The 19,780-nt window shown below is 39.3% G+C and overlaps 1 protein-coding gene across 1 annotated transcript; it reads right to left on the minus strand.

Annotated features, from left to right (window-relative positions):
- Positions 1 to 5,055: 5,055 nt before the first annotated feature.
- On the minus strand, positions 5,056 to 18,913 carry KCNK18 (potassium two pore domain channel subfamily K member 18). Its single transcript, XM_032225601.1, has 3 exons — positions 18,694 to 18,913; positions 17,610 to 17,753; positions 5,056 to 5,867 (listed from the first exon to the last, which is right to left on the minus strand). The coding sequence occupies exons 1-3, from the start codon at positions 18,911 to 18,913 to the stop codon at positions 5,056 to 5,058; spliced, it is 1,176 nt and encodes a 391-aa protein (XP_032081492.1).
- Between the last annotated feature and the right edge of the window lie 867 nt (positions 18,914 to 19,780).

Raw genomic sequence — 19,780 nt, forward strand, 5'->3', positions numbered from 1 at the left:
AATAGTTTCCAATGCTCTCTTTTGTGTAAGTAATTCAGCTCAGAGAGGCTCTCCCTGGAAACATCTTATTATAGGGTTACATGAGGGAGAGGAAGGTATAATAGTGGCCTACTGCTTTCTATTAATGCAACTCTAAAACAAAGTAGGTTTTTCTAATATTTACTTCTCAGATATATTTAATGAAGTATTTAGAATGCAAGGGTAAAATTGTTCTATTGTACTTGCAACTATAGTTCTGCAGCTATATGTGAAATGATATAGTACAGTAGCTTTTTATTATGCATACACATATCACACTCTAATTATTAGGATTAAAATCACTATCATAGATGCTTGCCTATTTACAGGTGGTCATGGTGGATGTTGCCAATCACAAAACATTGATCCTTGGGAAACATGTTACTGAAGTCATTATGTCCCTCCCTCCCTCTCTCCCGCCCTCCTTCCCTCCAGGACAGTAGAATGAGCTGCCCACCCTTTTTGTGTTCTAAGGGCATCTCCAGGGAATGCATCATCCCATTATCCAGATCGTTAGATCTCCTAGAAGCAAAGACTTCCTTGCCTCTAGGGTCACAATTCTCATTTTGTGCTACTGTCTAGTGGGCCTTTGAATTTCTGTAGCCCAAATATGACCGTCATAAAAAAATAAGAATTGAAAACGCTGCATGAGACTAAAGATTCAATACCACAAATGATGCATTACGCATAATTCTTTATTGGTATTATTTAAAATCTGGACTAATATACAAGCCATTATCAATTGGTTTCTAGCAATTAACCATGATTAAGGCAGCTACAGCATGCCCATGGGCAACATGCAGAAATAGCAACATTTCTTTCATTTTGATTGTTTTCAAAATATCGCCTGTGCTTTCATCCTTATTCATATTCATCCATAATGATTTTTAACTCAAACAATTAAAGGATATACATCAGAGGTAGGTTTCTGCCGGTTCAACCCAGATCGGGCGAACTGGTAGGGGCAGAGGCAGGAGACCCCCGACACCCACCCGGACACTTCACGAGTGAACCGGTAGTAAAAAAAAATTGGAACCCCCCCCCCCACTGGTATACATGGATGCTTCTCTGTATCCTCACATTTCCTGTCTTCTTTTGCTGATCAAGGTTATTTATTTATTTATTTCTATGCTGTCTTTATTATTATTTAATTAAAAAATCCAAGGTGGCAAATATATCTAATATTCTTCTCTCTTTAAAGGTTTCTCTGTAGCAAAACATGACTTTTATATACGTGTACCAAATGTCATATTCAGGCAAGGTTTAAAAACTACTGGAGAAATAACCAAGAATAAAGTTTTAATAATGCAGTGTCCTATCACGTTATAGGATGTAGCATACTGTAATGAAGTTGATCTGTTTCTGCAGTGATCAACTCTGAAAACTGGAATCAAACTTCATTTTGACATAGCATTTATATTTGCTTGCTAGTTAAGGGGGGAAAGTGAATTCTTTGAGAATTCAAACACTGACATTCTTCACAAGCTATGCATTTATTACTGCTATATTTTCTGTATCCCTGGTGCCTAGGATTTTTTTTAATTTAAATTTTCTTTTGGCATTTGGTTATGTAGAGGGCAAGGGATTACAAGAAGATGCCCTCCTTTGGTAATGCTTCTGTAATACCAGCAGTGCTTCCAAGTCAACAAACAATTATCTTTAGCCTGAAGAGGGCAGGGTAACTTCATTGTCCATAAGCTTTACAACATAATAGGCTTTAAATAAACAAGTTGTACATCTTCATCCTCCACCCTCTTGCAAGCTGCTCTCTACTTCCACTACTTCCCAACTAACCTTCCCCCTCTAGATGATTGTGCATGGGCCAGAATAAAATGCTCAAACATTTTTGTTATTGTCTCAGAAAGCGTTTTTCTAAAATGCCACTGGAAACCCATGGAGTCCATCCTTGGAAATAAAGATGTCACTAATGGTTGGTCTTTCATAAATATTGTTTAAAGAAAAAAAAATCCTAATAAATCCAGGATGAATCCCCCAATCATCACTTGAGCCTCAAAGCTAGTTTCCCATCTCCATCTAGTAAAATGCCTATTAAAGTTTTATACAAACATACATACGTTCATTCATATATACATACATACAGTACATACATACTCAGATGCTAGGAAAATCTTGAAGAGCTGTTGCCACAGTCAATTGGGGGCTTAGGATGTTCTAGTCAAGTGATCCTTCAGCTTTGCTGTGCTTGCTACTGACTCCAGTTATAAAATCCAGATCACCACAATTCAGATGGAGTCCAAACAGAAATTCCTTCATCTAATTTCCAGAGGCGGCCGGGGGGGGGAGGGGGAATGCAGGCTACAGGAACCAGGACAGGGGTGGGTTTCTCGCCCCGTTCCAACCGGTTCGGTTGGAATGGGGCCGGTGGCATCCTCGTGCACGCGCGCGCCGCACGCATGCATACTAGCATCTGCACGATGCTCCAGCTGCTCCTGGAGGATCGCGCAGGTGCTGTATGCGTCCTGCGCATGCATAGAAGCGCAGAACTCGTCAAAACCGGGTAAGGACCATGGGCGGGCAGGCGCGCCCTTCGCCGTTCCCAGAAGTTACTTACTTCCGGGTTCGCCGACCAACCGGTTTGCAGGGACCGCCGCGAACCGGTTGAAACCCACCCCTGAACCAGGAGCATTATTACTCAGGTGACCCTGAGGACAGAGATAAACCTCCAAGTGCTTCAATGACCCTCTGAAAGGATGCAGATGACCAGCTGTCTGCAAGGAATATAAATCCTTCCATTCCGCACTGTCCTGTCAGAACTGAAGAAGCTTCTTGGCTGAGAAGTGAAATGTCTTCAAAAGAAAAAACAACAACAAGAAAGTACAGTTGGCTCCTGAAAAAGCACCTTTGGGACAACCATGACCTGGATGACTGAGAATCTCTACAGACTGTAATCTCATAGCTGTGGTCGGGATCCAAAAGAGTATCCTTCCTTAATTGCTTTCTGAAGAAATTCTAGTTTAGTTGCTGGAATCTCTTCAGAAATGCCTATGGGAGTGATGGCTAACCTTTTTTGTTGCCGAGTGCCAAAGACAATGCACACCCCCTGTGTGCTCTCCCCACCTCCACATGCACGTGCCCCCATGTGCACCCCCCACATGTGAGCATGATCCCTACGCATGCACATACAACCCCCATGCACCCCGCCCCTGCACATGCAACCTTCACATGTGTGTCCTGCCCCCCACATATGCACGTACATCTCCTGCATGCTCAGCAGAAACCAGCTGGCCAGCAGGAGGTGCATGCACAGATGCGCGGATGCGCAGTGGAGCTGGGGTGATGTCCATGGCTCACGTGCCTATGGAGAGGACTCTGTGTGCCACCTGTGGCACATGTGCCATAGGTTTGCCATCACGGGTCTATGGGTTCTGAAGTTTGATTCAGCAGCAAGCACTTAACTTTGCTAGACTTTTTAAGACCCCAACTGACCAGTGGAAGAAAACCTCTCTTTTTGATGGTTAATCCACTTTGTAGTGGACTTTCCAGGTTCTGATATCCATGGTTGACCAGTACCTGGACCTACTATGGAAGAAGAAAATGATAACCAGCTTGTTCATTGTTCAGTCATGGAAAATTGGGCAGTGGGGAATGATCAGATAAGTAGAACTAGCCCAGGAGAAGTCTCAGACTTGTATGTTCATAAATGATTGCCTGACAAAGATTTTTATTTCAATTCCAACCTTGTCATAAGACAGTGTTTCCCAAACTTGGCAACTTGAAGATGTCCGGACTTCAACTCCCAGAATTCCCCAGCCAGCGAATGCTGGCTGGGGAATTCTGGGAGTTGAAGTCCGGACATCTTCAAGTTGCCAAGTTTGGGAAACACTGTCATAAGAGATGCTATGAATGGATGAAGTGATAGCAAATGGCCAAATTGATAGAACAGATGCTTTAAATGTATGTATAGATTCATGCAATGCATGATCAATTGTGTCTATTACAACTGAGAATTCTACCTCACGTCATTTTCTTAAAATAATGGTTGATGCATGACTACAATCTTTGACAGAAAGAAGCTGCATCTCCATCAATTAAGGATGCGAAGGAGACCTTTCTAACAGGTGCTTTCAAATGCGTTGTTGATAATAGAAACAGGTGCTCTCAGGTTTTCTCAACATTAATTTTCCAATTTTAGTGGCAATCCCATTCAGAACAGATCAGTTCAACTCAACGGGACGTACTTTCCGGCAAACTTTGTTGAACTCAAGGGAGGGGGTCTTACTCTTGATAGATGGATCCAGGTTCACACTGTTATTCTATCACTTTCATATCCTAAAAGGGGGAAACTGTTTTCCAACCAAGTACATTTAGCTGCTTTATTTAATAGTTCACTTAGTTTACAGCAGATTCCCAGTGATCCCTTGCTGATTCTCCACTGGAAAAAGGCAAGCCTTTAGCTATACCGTGTACAGGCTCTGGGAAGTCGTGGGGGGGAAGGGAGGTGGGGTCTTAGGGGGGAGGGGGGAGGGGGGAAATATAGTATGTGTTAGATCCTAAAGTAACATGATTGCACTTGTATACTGTGGCTCTTTAATTTTAGTGTAAAAATAGGACAAGCTGAATATATTGATAGACAGTAGAAATACACCGAAGGGAGGAGTAGAGGGAAAGAAGAAAGAGGGGTAGAGAGGGTGGGAGAGAGGATTGGAGGGAGGAGGAGAACGAAGGGAGGGAATGTATTGGGAGAGAGGAGTGATAGAGGGGGAGGGGAAGTAGGGAAGTAGAGGGGAATGTTGGAAGGAAGAACGAAAGTTGGAGGGGGGCGAAAGAGGGTGTATGGTGGGTCAAGGTGGTATATTGGGTTTGTATTTTGGGGGGTATTGTCGACAAGAGGGAGGGCTGTGTTTATTGTTCAATGTTATATGCCCCGGTTATGCACAGTATACATGTGATTGTACGAAATGAAATGGAAATAAAACATATTTACATGAAAAAGGCAAGCCTTTATAGAATTCACTGTCTATGGCTCTCCTTCAAGAAGTGATATCACATGCCTTCTTCAGGATAGAAGGATGTTCTTCATGTTGTTTTGTCTGAGACCTTTTTTCGACCAACGGATAAAAGTAGCTTCTTGTACAGGCCAAGGATCCTGTCTTGTCCCAGCTTGAAAGCAATTATGACAATTTCTATGCCGACTATAATATAAACCGAGAAAAATAAGAAAAAATTGGGGTGTTGCAATTTGATATCACCAAAGCCAATGGTTGTTAAGGTGATAAAGCAAAAATAGAAAGCTTCCTCAAAATCTAAATCGCTTTCCCAGTGTGGAAGAATAGCCGCAGCACAGGAGATGTAGGCAAAAACAATAAAAATCATCAGGGAAAAAGGAACATCCAGCTTGTCTACTTTTTTCCCTAGATTATTAATATTGCTGATCACGTGATTCACCATTGCCCCTTTGTCCAATTCAGGACATGAATTCCATCGTTCAGATCTGGTCAGTTTTGGAGGTGCAAGAAAAGCATTTTCCCTGATAATAAGCCTTTCAAAAATTTCAACGTTTTGATTTTGCCTGGACTTTTTTTTAAAGGAGGAGTTGTTTTTCAAAACATCCTTAATATTTAAAGGCTCAAGAAGGACGATTTTGGCTGCCCCAAGGGAAGCTGAGCCTCCTTTTGAGTCGGTGTTTTTTTTACAGCAAGATCTAAACGAAAGCCTGGCTAACACTTCTGATTGTAGTTTCCGAGCTCGATTGTAAGAGATGGATAATATAGTTGCTAGGATGTCGCCCATGTCGGTGAGGACCAGGAACATGAGAGGGATACCAAACAATGCATACACCATGCACAAGTATTTCCCAAGTCTCGTCACAGGATAAATATGACCGTAACCTGAAACCAAAGAAAACCAGAGAAAACTGTTTTAAATATTATTTGTTTTTCTATGGCATTTCAATTTGAACAAAACTAATGAATAGGCATATAATAGTTGCTTAGAAGTTCAGTTTTTTTTTATTAATGTTATATTGGAGCATTAATTGTATAACTTTGCTAGTTTTCTTTGTCCACTTATTGATATCTTTTCTGAAAATACATTTTGTTTTAAATAAATAAAATATGCATATATCTTTTTTTAATGAACCTTTTGTGTGCATTTAAGACAGGAAGACAAAAAAAAATAATCCTCCTGCTTCCTTGTCTTTCCATTACAGATGTTAAACCAGTGTTTCTCAACCTTGGCGACTTTAAGTCCTGTGGACTTCAACTCCCAGAATCCCCCAGCCAGCAGAGCTGGGAATTCTGGGAGTTGAGGTCCGCAGGACTTAAAGTCGCCAAGGTTGAGAAACACTGTTAGACCATTTTGATACTTTTTTCCCTCTCAAAAAGAGCTGGGCAGATCAGAGTTTTCATTGCAAAACATTGAGATATCATGTATTGTTAAGGCCTGCAAAAATCTCCAGCCGGCTTCTGTAACCCTAAATATTTTCATTGGATGGTTTTGAGAAATATGGCTAAAAATACACATTTGCAATATGGAATGTAGGTTTTAGCTACTTAAAACCTTTCTTTTGTTAACCCTGGCTGATTTTGAAGGGGCCCATTTTTATATCAGTCATTTAGTTCTGTTACAATGGAGAATTGCCTCGTTTTTGTTTTAGAATATTGGAATATTTCCACAGTTTACATGGAATGTTATTTATTTTCATATTAATCTGCCCAATCACTGGATCATCAGTAGAGGCCCTCCTATTATATCACTTCTTGGGGATTTATTTAATATCAGTCAAGAAGTAGTACTTATCTGCAGAAAACTCTTCCCTAGAGAAAGAGTATGTGCCAAAGTGATTAATATTTAGAGACATGCTAAAAAAAATCAATTTATTCACCACAACATTCCATATTTAAACATGGCATTTCTGTCTGTGTCTTCACCTGTTTAATTACATGTGTGCTGCATGATCTTTGAACATTCCTAAGTACAGTAATATGTTCTCTGAAAAAAATATTAACAAGCAGATTGTGATTAGCCTATGGGGCTTAACTTTATAGTTTAACCTTGCATAGGATGTGTCTCCTTATCCCAAATTGCTAGGAAGCTGTTTCCCCAACTCTGTCAAAATAGTCTCCATCATAAATGGCACCCCAAACCCTGTGTAGGACTGTGTTACATAGAATGCAAAATCCAAGCAATGTGGTGAAATTTAGCACTCAATAGGGGAACCTTACTAATGGCACACCCTACTTTTCACTTTCCCAATTTTGTAGCCAAGGTGATGTGTATGTCCTGTTAAGCTCACACCTGTAAGCAGCGCTGAGCAAGGGTGATTTTTCAGGCGAAAGAGAACAGTTAATTGCTTTAAGTATCTTTCTGTCTCCTTTTTGTCCTTTAATCATAGTCATCAGAAGGACTTAACCCAGCTGGTGTTCTCCTAAAAATTTGAACAAAGCATCTACTCAAATACTAACATTTTGTGTCTAACAATATTGTTCCTCTTTCCTCTTTCAAAAGTGTTGGCTTCTCCTAGTTAATTCAGAATACATACAATGACTTTGCATCCTATTATGATCTCTGGCTTTCTTTGACTGCTAGACTAATCCAGAGCTACTTGTCCCCAAAAGCTTCAGGTTCATGGATCAATGGCAATTAGCTTCCATGGCAGTGTGGCTTACTATGAGTGAGTGGTGGGCTTCCTTGTACAGTTTTAGCCACTCTGAGAACAGACTGCTGGACTAGATCTAATCTGATATCTCATCCAATATCTTCCCTGTGGTCAGAATTGAGTGTCTGGACTGAAGTGCAAGTTCAAAGTTTTTTCAAGCATCTCTGAGATCCAGAGGCAGAACTTTTATTTGAACATAAGCTTCTTCCCACTGCGTCATGTGTCCGTGTAAGTCTTTTCTCCATTACTTTTCATCATTTAAGTCAGGGATGTCTAATTCACAGCCCATGGACCAGATGCGTCACAAGCTGGGCATTCCCATGCCCGGTTTAGAGAAGGGGGAAAAAGTCCCAATACGACAGCGCCATGATGGTGCGAGTTTGACACCCCTGACTTAAGTCAAGGGATAAATAAGCAGCAGTGCATAGGGAAACCTAAAAGAGTGGTTTAAGGCTGAAAGTCATACTTAAATGATTAGGTTTATTGTAGTGAACAAAAGTCTTGGAATATGTGATGATTTGTACTATTAAATGAAATCTTAAAGAACAGACAAAATATGTAACTGAACTAGCTAGTTTGCTCAGATAAAAAGGCAGCTTCTTCCCTTGTTCCAAATGCACTTAATATTTAATATTCTGCACAGATTTAGTGGACGCGATGAAACAAATTCACCAAGCAGCCTTGTAATTTAGGAAAGCAACATCGATATAAAAACATTTCTATAGCTAAAGACAGCTTTATTGAAAAAGTAGTTTGGTTATTACTTAGCATCTGTATGTTTTTTATTTGTGTGTGTGTGTGTCAGTGGTGGTTTGCAGGCAGCACGCCCCAGGCCGGAACACTGGATACCGTTCCGGTACAGTGCTCCGGAGGGCCCCCCACCTGCCCTCACTTCTAACCATCCTTTAACATCTTCAGCGCTTCTGCGCATGAGCACAGTGCATACATAACCTGCGTGATGCTCCGCTGAGCAGCTGGAGTGTCATGAAGGCTCACAGAAGTGCCAAGATGCACACGTGCACTGTGCACATGTGCATGCGCACTGCGCGCATCCACATGGATGCCAGCAAGCCAGTTCCAACCGGACCGAATGGAAGGGAATCCACAACCCATTACTGGTGTGTGTGGGTGTGGGTGTGTGTGTGGGTGTGGAAGGGAGTGAAAATAAAAGAATACTTGAAAGAATACTAACAATAATAGCCTTAACTATGTCCATTGAAGTGTCTCTTTGGCATGGAATGAGGCAGATCAAATAGTCTCAACCATGAGCCATAATTGTTAAAACTTCATGCTGTTTTTATTTGGCTTCTAAAGTTGAATATAATATATAATAATGACAATTTTAACAGTTGGATGTTGCAGACTAAAGATTATTTTCCGTGCAAGAACTGCATCCTGTTGTTCATATATTTTAGAAGAAAATTGTAAGAAAAATCAATGCAAAGAAGAGATGTAATTTACCATTAACTCCAAATGCTTTATTGCATGGATTTCTACGTTATTATGTATCAACATTTAATGATTTTTTTCTGTATTGCTGTAAACAATAATTACAAAATATTGACATAATCTCAAGCGAGAGATCTCTGAAGTATGTAAACAGCAAAAGCATTAAAATTCAGTGACATACTGAATTTGCAATGAAAAGCAAATGGGAAAAAATGTCAAAAGGCTGTTCATATTGCATGCAAATCTCTTTTAAAAAATACCGAATATCAATATGATACTGACAGCCACAAACTATTGGAGAAATCGCTATTATTATACTTGTATAACCATACATGTACAGTTTGTAAATTTGATTATTAAATCAATTTAACTTTATTAATTTACAGCTAAAACCTAAAAAACTTATCTCTATAAAGGTGCAGAAGAAATTGTTTACAAAATGTTAGTGATAATATTCTAACAGTTCGTTATGAAAATATAGTAAAATAGAATATATACAAGATAGAAAATATAAAGACAAAATATATAGGCAAAATATATAGAGAAAATAGAAGATCTATCTATCTATCTATCTATCTATCATCTAACTATCTATCTATCATCTATCTAATCATCTATGGTGCTCTTAACCATCCTAATAATCAAACCCAAAGCCTTCTCATAACAGTAGCAACTGATCAAAATTTTACTGCTCAATTTTGGAAATTTTAATGGAAAAGCCAATAATAAACAGCAAAATGACTTTAGTTTTGGGTCAGCAGGGTCAAGCAGTAAGAAGTAAGGTTATGAAGACTGCATAGATGGAGAAGTGAAGTTAAAACTGGCCTATTGACTCGGTTGTAAAGTGGAACAGAAATCTTCTAGACTGGATTGTTATTATATCTCTCCCATATTTTAAAGATAAACATTACTAACATGATGGGTTTTTTTTTTCCTATATGAGGCAAAAGTAATTCTATAGAGATACTTGGGAAGCATGATTTCAGATCTGCAATTCTGTACGTCTAGAAGAAGAATTTTCTCTTTCTTTTCTTGCAAGGCTTGTTTATTCCAAAGGACATTAGGAATGAGGCTAAAAAGCCACAGGAGAACAGATCATTAGCTGTTCTTTCCCTCCAGTGGAAGGAAGCATATCAGCCAAAGTAAGCTGAGTCAGCAAGGCACCCAAAATTATTCTCTTTCAAACTGCTGTGAAAGGCTAACCAAGTTCTAGGCCAAAGAAGCACATTTGGAGTTGAGCAGGACTCACAATAATGTCCTGATGAATTTCAACTGAATGGTTTAAAATGTGAATGATCAGAATATGCATAGAATTGGGCACCAAACAACAGTATCAGTAGTGGGTTCCTATCGGTTTAGACCAGTTCGGCTGAACCGGTAGTGGTTTGGCGGTCTGGGTTGCTGGAACTGGCAGCGACCCAGGCCTGCCACACCCCCCAACCTGCCATCTTGTTTTTCAATTCTGCGCATGCACAGAACAATTTTAATTATATGGCGCATGCACCCACAGTGCGCATCAAATGCACAGCACGCACAACATGCACATGAGCAAACAGGCAGTAGTGCCTGCTGGAACCCATCCCTGAACAGTATGTTTAACACCTTAGTACGAAACTTTAAAATGGATGCAAAATGTTATATGTTCCTATTGGAACTGACAGATGTAATGGCTGCACTGATAACTTTGTGAATTTAATTTGTAATCTCTTGAGTTTACTGTAGCCAAGAAGTAGATGACCGGAAATAGCTACTTAAATATTTAAACATCTTTATTTGCTTGATGGAATTGCTATTTCCATGAATGCTGGCAATGTTGCTTGGTGAAGAGTAACATCTTTGCTTTCATTGGGGAGTAACTTTTCTGCTTAAGAGCAATTTATTTCTATAATCTCATCTTTGACTCTGGGAGAAATATACTAACAATCTATCTAGTTCCTTAATTGTCTACAAAGCATATGCTAGGAATATTATGACATTACCAGACTGAATGAATCTGAAATCTTCATCCTGTTCTTTGTATTTTGTTTTTTTTGTTTTTTTTTTTCAGTAGTATATTTTATTTATTTCATTTTCATTTTCATTTTATACAATCACTTATATACTGTGCATAAAAAAAAGAGAAAAAAAAACCAAAAAACCCAACATAACACTTCATTCCCCCATACACCCTCTCTTCTCCCCCTCCAACTTTCCTTTCACCCCTCCAGCATTCCCCTCTTCTACTTCCCTTCCCCCTCAGACATCTCCCCCTCCCTCCATCTCACCCTCCTTACATTCCCTCTCACTCCCTCTTTACTTCTCCCTTCTCTTTCCCTCTTCTCCTCACTTTGGTGTATCCATACAATTCAGTTTGTTTTTAAAATAAAAGTAGAAAAAGAAAAAAAGAAAAAAAAGAAAAACGAGACGCAGTATACAAGTGAATTCTTATTGTTCTAAGGATTGAAACTGTAATTCCACCCTCCCCCCTCCCCCCTATAATCCCCCCTCCCTAACCCCCTTACGGCTTCGCAGGTCCCATACCCGGCATAATTCTTTAACAAGCATTTGAGTATAATAAGGCCAGCTAACTTTAAAATTAAAAAAAGTAAAATAAAAGTAAAACCAAAAAGAAAAAGGAAAAATAGTAGAAAATAAGAAATTAAAAAAGAAAAAACACACACTCACACACAAAAAGAAGAAAGAAACAAAAAGGGTCAATAAACCCACTACGTTAACACAGCTTCCCATTATCTGTAAATCTTAAACAATGTAGCTCATTCCAAATTTCGGTTATTTTGCTACTTGCAGGGTTTCAAACTGTATTAGAGCCAGGTAGGTTGATCAATTAGGATTCCCCAACTAAATATCTCATTGCTTTGTCTATCTATTCAGACCTTTAATTTATCTCTTTTTTATCCAAATATCCAAACCTTTCTATAACACCATTAAACTCAAGTACTTCTTTCATTTTTCATTTCCAACACTTCCCTTTCTATCCTTACCCACCTCCACATATAAATTTTTTACCTTCCACCCTGCCTTTATCCATATCCACATATATATTTTATCCACATTCATTGCTCCTCCCATGTTTACTCCACTTTCCTGAAGATTCTCCGACCAATCTTTCTTAACCTTATATTGAGATAGCAACTCAAACAAACATCAGCTTGCGTTCTAGCCCCAGGTAATCTAATTAAGCTTTCGCTACCCTTCCCTCTCCCACGCACCTCCCAACTCCGTTCGTCCCAAACCACAACTCAAAAAGATCACAATTTCCGCTCTCCTCGCCTAAGAAAATAATTCATGCGCAATTTGAGTTAGAGTTCAGACAAAACTTATGTACAATGTATGTCCACAATCAGCAACGCTTCTTTCAGTCTCCATGTCTCATCATCGATATGCCACTTTTCCATTTTATCCCAGACGGAAATCATAAAGCTTTAAGAACATCGCTTAGTCTTTATTCTTTAGTCTTCTGCCCTTCCGGAAGAGAAAAGCAACACCCTCCGCCTTGTAGCCACGTGTCTCGCTGTTTGTCTTCTCCTTCTCCTTGTCTCTCTCCAGGTCCGGATGAATCAGGAAGTCCCGCCTTCAGGGTCTCGTAGTAAAATTTTCGGGCTTCACAGACAGAATTAATGCGGTGTTTTTGGTTGCCAAATGTAACTGTAATACCAGCTGGGACTTCCCATTTGTATGGAATCTGAGAATTTCTGAGTTCTTCGGTTAAGAAAGCGTACTGTTTCCTTGTTCTTAATATTTGAAATGGTATCTCTTTAAAAACAATCAAGTCCTCCCCATCAATTCTCAACCTCTTTCCGTAAAGCCTCTGTATTATCTCATTTCTGGATTCCCTTGTGGTAAAGTATATTATTATGTCTCTCGGAAGCTGTCGCTGTTTTGCTACCCAGGAATTCTGGCGGTAAATTCTTTGAATCTGCCAATCAAAGTTAAGTCCCGGACTTCCCACCAAGCGGCTGAAAGCCTCAAAGAAGGTCTGTTTCAAATTCTCCTGTTGGTTTTCACGCAGTCCTCTAACTCTTATCGCAAAGGCAGTCTTATCATAATTTATCATGACAAGTTCTCTTTGAGCAGTTTCAATATCCTGTTGTAACGTTTGAATTTTTGATATCAGATTAAGGTTAGTTTCTTCCAAAAGTTCCAATTTGTCCTCCGTTTCAGCAATATAATCTGTCATGACTGTCATTACTCCGATCATATCCTGCTTTGCCTGAGCAATTTTAGCATCAAATTGATCACATAAATCCGATATCAGTTGATTAATCTCCTGTCTAAAATCATTAAGCGTTTTGAGAAGAAATTCTTGTGTTAACAAATCTCCCGTGGAGGGTGTAGGAGACAAGGGTAGCGGCTTCATAGCAGTTTTTGAAGATATGTTATTAAGGAAACGCTTCTGTTTAGATTTGGGAGCCATTCCAGAATAAAAATAAAAGACAAGCAATCAAGCGAGCCAAAAATCAAAGTCTCTGCTCCCCTCAGTTAATCTTTTAGCAATTAGTACGGAGAAGCCTTCAGGAGGGTAGGACTAACTAAGTACGTCACATCAAACACAAAAGCTACGAGATCGCCATCTTGTGACACAGCTAAAAAAGAAAGGGAGCCTTTTGCGAAGTTGAAGCTGGTATTTTAAATAGTAATGGAAGAAATTCCTCGGGAATGGTCCCCGCCCGGATTGGCTTTTAAATAGCTTAGCTTTGTCCTGGGGGGGGGGGCAATCTGCCTAGGCTGCAAAAAAGGCAGCGCGGAAAACTGGCCGGAGTAAAGGCTCAGCTAATGTTGAACCTCTTCTCCATTCACAGCAAAAAGAAAAGCTATGAATTACAAAGAGATCCTAACGACTGACCTTCTCCCTGCCCCTTTCTGCCAGAAAGGGGAGATATCTATAGATCTTATAAGATATACGAACCAGAGTCCTGGCAGGAGCTTTATTGAGCTCCTGACGGCGGCAGCTCCTCCCCCCGAAGCCATTGTATTTTGTTTTTGACGTTTTAAGAATATGGCACCCATTTTTCTTGTTTGCCCTCCTAACTGGAAAATTAACTTAATTTCTTTGAGTTTTCAGGGATGTAATTGGTGATCTAAACATGTCTAAGTTTTAGGGCATCTATTTTTTCTCTTAGATCCAACACCCCCAGCTTGAAATGAAAAGTTGCTCTTATAAAAGTGTTCCACAGGGTCTACAAATGGGGAGCTTAGGCCGGTCTCAAGCAGGCTAGAATTGCTCATTTCTATATGTTGTTGGAGGGGCGCAATGGCTCAGTAGTTAAGACGCTGGACTTGTCCGTTGAAAAGCTGACAGTCGGGGTTTAGCACTGTGGGATGGGATGAGCTCCCATTACCTGTCCCAGCTCCTGTGGCTTAGTAGTTTGAAAGCATGCAAGTGCAAGTAGTTAAATAGGTACCACTTCATTGGGAAGGTAACAGTGTTCCGTGTGCCTTCGGCATATAGTCATACTGGCCCAATGACCATGGAAGGGTCTTCAGACAACACTGACCCTCACAGCTAAGAAAAAGAGATGTCCAACTGCAGTCATATCCTAGAGTTGGATTCAACTAGACAGGGGAAACCTCTACCTTTATATGTTGTTGAGCTGCAGCTTTTAGCATCCCTAGTAACTTCAATAAACATGGCTGAGTGAAGTGATGATATATAGTTATAATTTGGCAAGATTCTAACTGGCATGCATACTAATTGAAGGCTAGGACAACATCAGGAATCAATCCTGTTAAATCTCACAGGACAGGACTCACCTGCATATTTTCACATTATAGACTTAGATTGCATTAATATCCACCACAAACTACCATAAATTGTTGCTTTATTTTATTATTGCAATTAAAAATAAAGGAGACAGAGTGGGAGCCTTGGTAAAAAGCTTGGATGGCAATTTAAGTAGCAATACAGGTGCCAATTATGAGAAGACATACCATATTTTTTATTTAATTACAGTAGTTGTTTCCAATTTTAATGAGGAATTTGAAAAAAAAAATTTACACTTTTTATTCTCAATTTGTTTGATGACCTTTGGGGGGGGGGTATATAAATTAAGAATTGGCTATCACTGAATGAGCACTTTGGGGGAAGGGTTCCTTCAAAGCAAATATCATTTCCGTTCTAACCAGTAAAACAGAGCAGCTGCAGAGCTTCACTTGATTAAAGTGCCTTCTGTGTATGCATGGAAGTCACTGTTGATGAAGCAAGCAACCAACTGAATCAGCTCTGCCTCAAAGTTTCATTGAGATGTTGCTGCCAGCCTTCATGAGGTGTCATAAAAAGATAGAACAATTTGTTTTGACTTGGAAAACCATACTATGAACAAGTGAGGTTAATAAACATCTGGAAAATTATCAACTTCATAATGATGTTGGAACTAAGACCTAACACATATACTATAATTTTTGGTAAGGAAACTCATTCTTATATCCATATTAGTATGTCCTAATTTTTTTCTGATGACTTTTTTCTACACAGTAAGTGCATAAAACAAAATATAGGTAGTCCTTGACTTATGACCACAATAAAGCCCAAAATTTCCATTGCTAAGGAAGATAGCAGTTAAATGAGTTTTGTCCCATTTTATGACCTTTCTTACTACAGTTGTTAAGTGAATTGCTGCAGTTGTTAAGTTGGTAACACAATTATTACGTGAATCTGCCTTCCTCCTTGACTTTGCTTTTCAGAAGGTCACAAAAGTGATCACATGACACTGGGACCCTGAAACAATCATAAATACATGCCAGTTGCCAAGTGTCTGAATTTTGCTCACATGTCCATGGGGAATGCTGCAACAGTCATGTGTGAAAAATGGTCATAAGTCACTTTTTTCAGTGCCACTGTAACTTTAGTCACTAAACAAATGGTTGTAAGTCAAGCACTACCTGTGTGGACAGACCTAACCAAAATGGGGGTGGGGGAGGGGGGGTTAATGTATTCTGAATCCCAAAGAAGCAGGACAGTGGAGTGTTGAAAGTGGAACAAATCTAAAATCCAAGGCTTTTTTATTAAGTTCCACATTCACTGCAATCTTCTCTCTTTCAAGTCAAGCTTTTCTTCACTCCAGCTACTGATAGTACCCCGAAGGAGCACCTGTATAAACAATCCATGCTCATCCTGCTATCATTTTCAATAAACAAGCTCAGAGACCTTGAGATGTAGATCAAATGCTCAGGGAGGAAAAAAAGAAAAACAATGTTTCCAAGCCTCCAAGCCTCTAAGTGGCAGTGTTACTTCTTTTCTTCTACTTTTCTTCTCTTTATATTCCAAACTTAAGGAGAAAAAGAAAAATTCTTAAAAAGAAAATGCTATAGAGCATTGAAAAAAGAAAAAGAAAAGACGTCTTAATAAGTATTGAAAAAAGAGCTGCTTAACCTCTTCTGTCTTCAATTTTAACTTTACTTTTGATCTTTTGGGGGGTTCTCTAATAATAAAATTTATCTCACCAATTCGACACACTTTCTCTCCTGCTTTCCTTCCGTTCTGGAGCTGTCCCATCTTTCAGCAGCTTTAATGGCTGCTTCTCTGTCTCTGGAAAAAAAGGGCTTCTCCTGGATCTATCAGGGACTTTGCGATGTCCCTGGGATCAGCAGGATGTGCCCTTCTCTATCACCGTCTCTGCGGGATGGTTTAGGTCCAAAAGGACCGTCCAGTGACAGAGATGTCGACAGCGATCTTGGAGCTTCAAGATAGCACGGCGTATCGTCGCGACGTCAGGCACGCCTTGAGAACCCAACAGTTAGTTATTATGACTGTTGTCAGGATCCTCAAGACATACAGTATTTGAAGGGAGGGTAAATATATGCAATGCAAAACAGAAAGCCTGTTTATGCCAACCAATATAAGTGAGAGTGTTTATCTTCTTGAATGACCTGTACTGAAAACTTAGGTCTTCAGAAGGATTACACTTATGTTTACTTGGAGAACCTAACCTTGTTTATTGAGGCTCCCAATCATAAATGAAATTATTTATATCTTCAAGGAAATGCAAGTGGATGCATAATATGAATAAAAGGACAAGCACGTATGTGCTAGATCCATCAGAAAACCCATTGCCAATATGCTGAACATATTGGCAATGGGTCTGACGATGGGTCTAGCACATATGTGCTTGTCCTTTTATGCATAGAGTGCACTATTTGGGCAAAATATTGCCACATGATTTGGGATTCTGGCATCATCAGTAAAACTCCTGATAACTTTAGCCCACTTTTGAATGGGATATTAAATTGACAAAGCTTCATGTCCACTGATGATATTTTCTAGAAGGTCTTTGTTACTGCAGTAATTGCACTACACACTTACTCAAAAGTAAATCCCACTGTATTTAGCAGGAGTTACTGCCACATAACTGTGAAGTGAAAGACAGTTGTAGAGGTCTGCGTAACTGGTGTTATTTAAATAATCTGGGGCCTTGGATCACATGTGCTGACTTTAAAGGGCTCTGAATTTCATTGACGCTTTTTCTGCTTTACCTTTGGTTAGACCAAGTACGTTTATTGCAAAATACTTCATACAAATCATACTGACCTACTGTGGTGAAGACAGTGCAGCAGAAAAAGAGAGAGCCAAGGAAGGACCAATTCTGTGAGGGATCAGTAAACCACGAAAAGTCCATTTGCTTGATCAGCTCATGTGTCCTGTTTGTAAATATCTCATTGTTGGTCTCATTATCTGTTAATAAGTAAGCGAGATGCTGTGATTAGTAAATGGAAAATTAAAGACTACAGACTACTGCTGCGTTACATCCATAGAACTATGACATGTTGTGGCAATGAAACATGGGAGGCGGCTTAGGTAAACACGAGTAAGTCTTTCATTGACAGGAAACAACTCCCTCTGATTTTGTAGCTTTCCTCTTTATGAATGTGGCTACTCTCTATACTCAATGTTAAGAGAAATGCACAGTTCATTTGGCCATTTATGCTCCAGAATTAGCCTCTGGTATTAACAAGAAAACTTTAATCTGCTTTACGGATTAACTTCTTTCTCAGAGTAATAGCTGGTGACATTGAGAAAATGTTGAAGGAATGTTAAGGAAAAAAAACCAGATTCATTTAGCACTACTAACAAAAAGCATACAAAAATATTGTTACTGAACATTTAAAAAGTAGATCAATCTTGAAAACATTCTTAGCATGTTCATTTTTTTAGAGTATCTCTTTCAACAATCATTATACTTTTGTTAGATTCAATCTCCTCACAAATGTGCATGCTGAAGTGGTTCCATTATCCCCAGGGACTAGTGGAGGTTTAAGGAATACTTTAGGATTAAAACATTTACGATCTACTTTTTGTAAATGCTAAGCACAATCTATGGTAGAGTAAATTTCTAAGTCATGCTTTGTTTTATAGCTATTTTTCACATTCCTGTTTCTATTCCTAACAATGTTCCACAAATCATGAAAAGTACGGGAATGATATTGGGGAGGCAGGGCAGAGAATCAGAGGGTAAATCTGCTGCAGAACTAAGAAATCCTTTCAACTTAAGCAAGAAAAATATAATGCTAAAGAAACTCAAAATGTATTTACATATTCAAAACAAGAAGAGAATGGTGATATATTGGGTGCAATTAACTTGGTTGACTCCTTTGCTAACATTGCAAACTCTTACCTGACAAATCTTTTGAAAGATTCCAAAGTTTCAGCATGAAGGTCCTGTATGCTTCCTCTTTATGGCTTTCTCTGCAGCCTTCCACGTGAGAAAACATGAGAGCTCCTAGAAGAGCATAGACCACCAGAGAACAAATGAAGCAAGCATGGGGAAAGATAGCCCAGAATACCTGACAGCAAGTCCTTTCCTTTGGCTGAGAAGGAGACGTTCTTGACTTCATCTTTGCCAAACTTTTCATCAACAAGACCAAACGGAAGGCTTCATGAACAGAGAGAAAACATCTCTGGAACTCAAGCAGAGCGTCTTCTTTGACCAACCCAAACCTGTATTCTACTTCTGTTTCATAGCTAAAGAGCTCCTCATTTTATAGCTGGAATTATTTTTATGATATCCAAAGAACCTGGATAGAGATTGCAACCCAACTGTGATTTAAAACAATTGTCTGTCAGATGCTAATATGATGTGCAGAAGAAATATTGATTTTTCTCAAGTGCTGTAATGCGTGGATATGACGAGCAACTATACGCATCAAGGCTTATCACCATCTGATATTTGAAGGAAGAGGCTATTTGTTTATAGAGCTATGTCGTTTGCAATTCCCTGCCCTTTGGCAACAGCCAAAGCAAAATTTCCAGTAAGAGAAGACAAATAGCAAAGAATAGATAATGAGTCCATATAAGCAGGTAATGGATCTTAGTACAATTGGGGATATTCCCCAAGGAGTGTAGAAGCAACATCTAATTTATTGCCCACAAGAAAGCTACTGGACTTGATACTCTACTAACTACTCTGTCTTCCTCTTCTCCTCTGGTACCAGTTCACTTTTGAGGCATTTGCTCTGTGCAGAACATGTGTATGCTGAACATACATGAGTTAGAATGTGTTCTTTGTGTAAAATTAACCCTGAATATACTGTTGGGTGAAAGAGGAAAAACATATCTTGTCTTTTCCCCAACTTTATATCAGTTTGGCAAGCCCTTTATTTTTTGTAATTTAAAAACTGATATATCCCAACTTAGTCCTAAAGCACAATTCAGTTTAGCTAGAATTCTTACTACATACTGTACTGGGAAACATGTAGCACAAT

The sequence above is a fragment of the Thamnophis elegans genome, chromosome 10, assembly GCF_009769535.1.
Source record: "Thamnophis elegans isolate rThaEle1 chromosome 10, rThaEle1.pri, whole genome shotgun sequence".
Classification (NCBI taxonomy): domain Eukaryota; kingdom Metazoa; phylum Chordata; class Lepidosauria; order Squamata; family Colubridae; genus Thamnophis; species Thamnophis elegans.

Excerpts from the sequence above, each read along its gene's own strand:
- KCNK18 (XM_032225601.1), bottom strand. The coding sequence starts at position 18,913 with ATGAAGTCAAGAACGTCTCCTTCTCAGCCAAAGGAAAGGACTTGCTGT. Across the intron at positions 17,754-18,693 it reads TCTTTCAAAAGATTTGTCAG|ATAATGAGACCAACAATGAG; the intron begins GTAAGAGTTTGC and ends ACTTATTAACAG. Across the intron at positions 5,868-17,609 it reads CACTGTCTTCACCACAGTAG|GTTACGGTCATATTTATCCT; the intron begins GTCAGTATGATT and ends CTTTGGTTTCAG.